The sequence below is a fragment of the Schistocerca cancellata genome, chromosome 2, assembly GCF_023864275.1.
Source record: "Schistocerca cancellata isolate TAMUIC-IGC-003103 chromosome 2, iqSchCanc2.1, whole genome shotgun sequence".
NCBI lineage: Eukaryota > Metazoa > Arthropoda > Insecta > Orthoptera > Acrididae > Schistocerca > Schistocerca cancellata.
In genome coordinates this window covers 633,366,519-633,374,826 of record NC_064627.1, presented here as the reverse complement: position 1 = coordinate 633,374,826, position 8,308 = coordinate 633,366,519, and the positions used below count along the sequence as shown (strand labels likewise).

General features: G+C 44.9%; 1 protein-coding gene across 1 annotated transcript in view; it reads left to right on the top strand.

Moving 5' to 3' along the window:
• Window positions 1–1,214: 1,214 nt before the first annotated feature.
• LOC126162300 (juvenile hormone esterase-like) overlaps window positions 1,215–8,308 on the top strand; it is a 91,899-nt gene continuing 84,805 nt past the window's right edge. The window contains exon 1 of the mRNA XM_049918719.1: window positions 1,215–1,363. Coding sequence (XP_049774676.1) covers window positions 1,220–1,363 — 144 coding nt within the window. The 5' untranslated portion in view covers window positions 1,215–1,219. The remainder of the gene's footprint in view (window positions 1,364–8,308) is intronic.

Genomic DNA, 8,308 nt, shown 5'->3' with positions numbered 1-8,308 from the left:
CCTCTCATTTTTATTAGAAAGACGCGTATGTCGACGAAGCGGCGTCAAACACATAAACTGCACCAGGAAATCTATTGCAGACGTGGTATCCCGGTCAATAATATCATTCAATCATTTTACGTGAGTGCTCTTCTGTATATGGGGATACTTTACTTCTCCGGCATCATTTATCCGGTCGATGAATGAGACAGTGCTTTGTGTAGAAGCGAAATGTTCAGCATTTAACAGCAACACAAACATCCAAGACCAAGATAAACTCAGGTAAGATAAAACAGCCAACGTTGCAAGCGTCTTCCGCACTCGCCATGCTCACCCGCACTCGCCATGCTCACCAGATATGTGCACCTGTGTAACAACCACGTTAACTGCTATTCGACAATCTGCACCTGACTGTTCTGTGGCGAAAAACGCACCAATGAAACGACTGTCTTGGATTTAAGAACTTTGATGTTTCACGGACGAGGCAGTGAGTGAAACACTACTATTGTAAATTCTTCCACTCAGTTACTGTTATTTGCGTCCACTGCTGGCTACTAATGTGTAATAACGTTGCTATTATCACAGTTCCAAACGGCTGTTCGTACTCTGAATTCTGAAGACTGATCTTCAAACACTGAAACTGATTTTATTGACGTGTGTTTAGTACTCCACTTCAATATTTACATAATCTTTGGACCTGCCTACTCGAATGAACTTTTTATAGGGTCTCTGCCAGTCCTCAAACAAATAGTGCAAGGCATTTTTGTCAGGTATTTGAGACACTGAAACCCACTCTTTTCAAAAATTCATCGTACAAATAGGAAAGTACAGGAAAGAATCGGTCACAGTTTTCGTTGCTCAGTCTTCGTATCTCACATTTAATTCCGTGCGAAGAGTAGTTGCGCTGGCAGTTCGATTCAAACTGTTTCGATACAAAGGGTTTCCAGAGAAAAGTGAATGAATGATATATAAAAATATCGAGAGCACAACGCGAGACTCACAGGCCTGCACTGTGCAGTGATATGTAACATGTTAAGAACATAGGTACTTGCTGTTTTCCTGTCTGCATTGTCATGTGCTAGCAAGGCGGCAGTTTCATAAGCTGGCGACTGCTGGGTCAATAGCAAGGCGCCTGCCCCACTCCGTGCGTATACGTGACGGTCGGCCTTGGCGCGCATACGTAACAGATGACGCCACGCGGATAGCGGCAGCAGCAGCCAGAGAGCGTAGTCCGACAGAGATGTCGGCGGCGAAAGCGGTGTTGGCGGCGGTGCGGCAGGGCTCTTTGCGGGGGAAGCTGGTGACGTCACCCACCGGAACCGCATTCTGCAGTTTCCTGGGTATCCCTTATGCAAAGCCACCTGTGGGATCGCTACGGTTCAAGGTCAGTGCTTCATAGGTAACGGCATTCCCAGTTCAGTGTTTACCCGAAGCTTAACTACTTAGCCCGTTTCACACTAGCTACTTTCTGATCAAAACTGAATTCAGGTGCCTGAGTGTAAGTCAGCGCCTATCGCGAATATGTCAGTGACAATGATCAGTTGTAGGTGTGGATAGTGGAATTCTAAAATTTTGAGTATATGCAGGTGCGAAAATAGGTGTCTGAGGTGTCGTCTGCTAACATAAGTTAACCTATTCTCACCGTTACTCTCACCACACAGGTGTTAAAACTGAGCATACAGAACTGCACCTCGGTGGCACTGCAAAGCGTAAACTGGGAAACGTATACAAGTGGAAGTGGCATTGATAATGTTTGCAAAGTACATTTAGGTTAAAAATGTGAACCACTTAGAATGGAATAGCCAACATGCTTAGATTTATGATGGGACATTAATCAGATCTGCTACTTGACTGTGCAGTGTGTTGTAGGGTGCATAAAAAACTTCTCTTCCTGAATTTCGGGGTGGTTCACAGGAAGACAGATAGCTCGTATCGATCTTATGTTACTTTCGCGATGATCATTTGAGAAGTAGGATGTATGTTTCTTGTATTTTAACTTGAGATCTTGGAATTCGGAGAGTAAGACTCTGATTTACAGAGTCCTACGCAGCTTAGCAGGCAGTATACACCTTCGAGTCATATTAATGCGACGATCTGTCAAAAGCCTGAATAACCACCTTTTACAGCGCGAACTACTGCGAGACGAGCAGGAAGAGACTCAGTGAGGTTCTGGAAGGTAGCGACATGGATGTGTAGTCATTTCGACTCCACTGGAGTGGCAAGCTGCGGTAAGTTTCTCGGCTGAGGATCAATGACGCGAACAGCACGATGAAGGTGGTACCGCAGATACTGAATTGGGTTTAAATGTGAGCAGTATGGTGGCCAGGGAAGTACGGTCAACTCATCGCTGTGTTCTTCATATCATGCACGTAAGTTGATGCGTCTTTCTTAGTTAAAACGACGCAAGGTGCAGGCCAAGTGGCTGTGGAGTGGAAGGGGAACTCAAATACTTACAGGGGCAGTAGCATTCTTAGTTACGCACCCTTTATTTAAGCTCAGAACGCGATTAACAATCAGTCAATTTAACTGATCGCAATTATTTAGAATAAATAAATTTTATATAGCAATCAGTGAGAGTTTCAACAATTTATATTAATCCTCAGGGAAAGTGAACACAGGTACTCAGTCTGCCCCTTTATTCCAAAATTACTGTAACATTGGATCTCATAGACAATATTAAATTCAAACTGCAAGGAAAAATTACTGGAAAAGTCATGATGAGACTGCAATTAAACACAGGGACTCACATAATGAATGCTTTTGCTGTACAAAGAACTGAAGTTCATTAAAGACCTTTAAAAATTTAAGAACAAATACATGACAGAACAATAAAATAACTATATAGTCTATATCTAATCAGCGGGGTGAAGTAGCTGCTAATTCCCCCCAAGCCTATGGCCAAATTACACAGGATTAATTTGAAAGTAGATTTTTTCCTGCAAGGCAACTGAATGCAACTTCTCCAAAATGTATGTAAAGTAGAAATAGAGAAATAATACAACGATTAACAAATGTTAGCACTAGAAGCAGCCAATCTCAAAGAAAAACTACTATCGTGGTCAAATAACTCTAAACACTAGCTTACCTAAACCGTAAGGCTTCTATTCTTATTCTCTTCCACGGCATCGCAATGTGTAACCAGATTATCCGAACATTCAATGTCAGAGTGAATTAGCGACACACAGTGGGTGTACGACATATTTATTTGTCTTTCGAGGCTTAAATTATTACTATTGGATTTAAAAGAAAATTTACAGCAAAAATTCGCAATATGTACAAATTTAGGCTGTGGGCCACCGGTATTCTTCTCGTTTCCACGCAAGATACCGTGGCAACGCGACACTCAAGAGACTAGTGGCGGCAGAAATCCAAGAAGTGATATCTGTAACAAACTAAGACTGGCCGTAAGCAAGCGGCAACAGAGTGGATCAAATTCGATAACAGACATAATATACAACAAGACAACAGATATAGCAGGCTTTGGTGGGTACCTAAGAAAGAAGCGGACACCAGCATCTTAGCGAGCGCGGTCAACCGGCAACCAGTCCGCAAACAGCTAGCAGGCAATGATGATGCGAGTACACGAACGTAGCGTAATGGCGTAACAGCGCGAGTAAATAAACCAGGCACGCCTGTTTAGCAGACACAGGAAAGAACTGAGAACCACCTGCAAGCCAATGCATAATCCAGCGCCCGAATTCGAAAATTTATGGCAAACAGAAGACTGATAATCACTCTTGCCATTTAAAAAAACAACACTATAAGGTAAACGAACAGAACTCTGGTAAGAGTTCATCTTGCTTGGCACAAATTAAATCTGTATGAACAGTAACCACTCTTCAGTTTATCAAACAATCTTTAATTGCAAAACATACCGTCACTCTTGTTGCCTTCCTGACCCGTTTATAGCTGCAAGAAACTTCAAACGTTCATATGATAGCCACACAATAACGAGGGCAATCAGGAGCGGCAATTAATTCATCAACTTAACAAAATTACGGCAGTCAGACACCACTGTAGTTTAGCACATTGAGTTCAGTTTAAATTAGGGACAAGGAAGTCAGCTGCTGCATGTGGTCACACTAGAGATTCCAAACACAATGGGTTTACAAGGTGAGACTGTGTTAGAGATATGTTGCACTTGCAAAATTACTCTCTCACCACGGTCACTTGAGAAAGGAACCAACCATTAGCAACTGCCGAGGTAAGAAAACACCGTCCAGTGGAACGCACTAGCCGCTTTGCAGAAAAGACACGGGCATTCCCTGCTGCACTTCCCCAGCTTAGCCACGGCGATACCGTCCAGCTAGAACACCGCTCCGGCTCTCTTTGTTGTACAGAGTTCCGATTTGTGCTGAAGCCAACTTAGGTGTCGAAACAGGCAGGAGCCGTCTGCTGTTTACCGGTGTCCGTTGCTAACTGCCCGCCGTCGGAGCCACACCTCCCAAATGTTCGAAAACAGCCACCAGCTGGCGTTGTCGCCCCGATCCAAAGCGCAGCGGAAGAGTACACAAACGTGAGAATCGATGTACTGCCGGCGAGTAATGCGGCTCAGTACCCAAAGGATAGGTGCATTCTTGTGTTGAAACATTTTACCTTCTAGAATCACGAGATTACTCGGGTAATGCCACGAAAACATTCTCCAGTGGATAACTCTCCGTCCTTCCGCCTGGACCATTCTGACGACTGTTTCAAGGTGTTTGCATTCAGGCGTTTCACCCGCATAAAAAAGTTCATTTGAAAAGGCCGCCTGTTGCAACTCGGCGGACATCCAGTTGCAGTACTCGCGTGCAAATTCCAGTGCACGTTAGTGATAAATAGGTGTCGGCATGGGTGCATAAACAGGCGTCTGCTATGGAGGCTCATACGCACCAATTTTTGCTGAACGGTAGATGATTTGGGCGGTCAGTTGCTCCACAGTATCAAGTCTATTCGCTAGAACACATTTCTGCAGACGTCGTCACCCCTGTCATCCGTGGCCTGTGTGGTATCACAGTTGCCTCTGCGCCTATTTTGGAGAGCGCCATTTGGTCATGCACAGTTGCTTTTACACGAGCGGTTCATAAACTTAGCCGTTTCGAAAATTCTTCTGCCCTTGGCACGAAAGGCAATGATCATGCCCTTTTGGATGTGAGATGAGTCACTCTTTTCCCGCAGTACGACAACGACTGCACTGTTTTCCGCCCCCCCCCCCCGCCCCCTAATCGCTCTTTAGCTATACCCTCCACTGCTGGTGCAGCCATCTGCCGTCTGTAAGTGGTTATTGCACGTTGATGTCGAACAGAGGTGGTGGTTATATGTATGTGACTGGACCATGTGCTAGACAGCTCATTAACAGAGATCACTGGACGGTTTGGAGCCCTGTAGATGGCGGTCGTGTGACTCTCCACTGGTTCAGATATGTCGTGACAGTGAGTCGCAAGGAAATTATTGTGTTTGAGCGTAGGCACCAATATACCGTTGATTTAAGCGCCCAATATGTTGATTATAGCGGCTGTTTGACGAGTCTACAAATAATGGTGTCAGTGTCACTCGCAGCCATGTAACACAGTGTTACTCATAAGAAGACCCTAATTTAAAGGTGTCGGAGACGAACGTCACGAGTCGCTAATGTCAGTCGGTTTTATCTATGACAGCAATTGCTGCTCTCACCGTATGGAAACCATAGTAACCAATTTACGAGCGAAGCATTGGGAAATGAGTTGCACGTGGTGGACATTCGGAGTCGGCTGCTCAAAAACAGGACGAATGGAAACCATAGTAACCAATTTACGAGCGAAGCATTGGGAAATGAGTTGCACGTGGTGGACATTCGGAGTCGGCTGCTCAAAAACAGGACAGTACCTGACTGGAGGCGTGTGTATGATCCGACGAGCCGCGATATTGCCTATTTTCAAGTGATGCAAGAGGTCAGAACCACTGAAGGACCAATGAGGGGTTCAACTCGCAGAGAGTAGAGAGTGTAGTTCGGGCCGGAGGCGATTCTGTGATGTTTGATTTTTCTATACTTGCCTTGGGATCACTCATTCATGTTACCACGAACGTGAACAAGAATGTTTATTTGAACATTTTCACTGACCAAGCACTGCCCTACATTCTATATCTTCGTGATTATATTATGTCTGCATGGTCGTCGTCAATTATGTGGAGTCTAGGAATGCTACGTACGTTCGCTAGACAAACGATTCAAACAAATCATATTAATGAGTTTTATTACGAAATGAAAAGATACAATACTTAACTTCGCAATTACACAGATGTGTCGCAAGGAAAGGGCGACATACGAAATAATCAACCTTCTTCTGTATAAACAATTCCAAGTCGGTGCCACATAGAGTGTCAAAGCAAATGACTAATGTCGATCCTGCCATAAAACTCGTTAATCTTGAAGCTGCTATAAATTGTGGCGTCGCCAGTCGGTCGCGGCGCTTGAGTCCCCTTCACATAGGGGCCGCTGCTGTCGGGTTGTCGTCCTGGAGAGTGGTTGGTCAGCGTGCGATTGGCTGACGCCTTTCCACAGTCTTCTGCGTGCCGGCGCTTGACTTTACGCCGTAACAGATGAGTAAGCTGTGCAAGTCCCGTCTTCCAAAATGGTTACTGTTGCATTCAGAAGACTGCACGTACTCATTCCTGGTTTGACAAACACATGGGCACCCTGTCGCACCACTATTAGTCCGCTAAATCACTCGACCGTAATTCCTTGGAAAATATTTGAAACTACTTGGAACAGCGGGTAAAAGCACCAATAATTATTCCCGAAGTTTGGACGTTTCTGGGACACAGGACTAATCATCAATGAGTGGCTGCAGCGGGATATGTCGTTATGAAGAAACTGAGGCCAATATCCAATTCAGAGTCGGTGGTCCAAGGTATTAGTCCAATGTCCGGCCGGTGTGCCTAAAAGACCTGTCACAATGGATTTTCAGCATTTCCGTGACCAAACAACCCCGTGGAACACGTAAATTTTCTTCAAACTTTGTGGTGAATCCTTCAAAGCTCATCGATATGACGTATTGTGCATGTTACTTATGAGATCGCCCCACTTTGGGAGGCAATAATTAAGTGAAATCAAACAGCAAAGATTCATAAGTGAAAGGAACAGATTGTTTAGATGACTAAAATTTTATTTGTTATCTTTCATTACAGTACTTTCTCTACATAAAATTACAGATCCCAGGGTCGATTTGATTGGGTGTGTACATGACTCAGTTGTTAATAGGAAGGATTGGGGAACAAATCTTCTCACAATACTTCATGGTCATTCGTGTGCGGTGACGGATTCTGGGTCGGTACGGACTTGTAGTGGCGGTAGCGAGTCGGCAGCTCTCATCGTTGAGGCCTCTGAAACATTCCCCGTATTGACTGTCACCGTGGGTTGGCATAGTTGAAACAGCGATGTCACGATGTCGGGAGTTGATGTTAGGCAAGGAACTGAAACACTCAAACGAGCGCTTCATAACCAAGCACTGGAAACAGGAAAAGCATCGAAAAACGGAGATGAACATTAGGATGGAAGTAAGGATCAGTCGTAATGAGTAAACTATGTAGGCGGTCGGTGGGACAGTCTCCATGTCACGCGCGACTGCTACGGTCGCAGGTTCGAATCCTGCTTCGGGCATGGATGTTTGAGATGTCCTTAGGTTAGTTAGGTTTAAGTAGTTCTAAGTTTTAGGGGACTGATGACCACAGATGTTAAGTCCCATAGTTCTCAGAGCCAGTCTCCATGTCACATTGCTTGCACGCCATCTCACTCACCGCCCTCCCATCAGCATCCACAGCTCAGAGACTGCCCAAATTTTTCTCGGTTTTGTCATGCACAGGCTAAATTTACAGTACCAACCAGTGACTGATTGCCGTATCATGAGCATGCTTCCCAGTGAATGGTGGTAATGTTATACCTTGCGTGGGCTGGTGTATCAATGGAGCATTGGCATCTTTCTCAAATGTTCACGTAGAGGCTGTCCCCGGCGTATGTGCACATTGTTCCAATGTCTTGTCTACAGTTCTTAGCTGCTGTGGAAGCAGCTACACTACACTTTTCTGTTATGGCTGCCTCTGTGTGAGGCCTGGACAGTCTTATGTTTGCGTTTTGTTTAAGAATCTGCTGGCATTCATGATTTCTAGCCAGCCTCTTACTGTTCAGAAAACATTATTTTTAAACTGCCTGACTTCTTCCTTAGTTCAACAGCTTCACTTACTTCCCTGTGCGGATTCTTGGCGCTCTGTGTCTATGCTCCTTCTCAATGCCTGCAGGGGTTCCATGACTTTCTCGCTTTTTTAAGATCAGGCGAAAACTGCTGCTGCCAGACAGGAGTTTCACGCGCCTCAA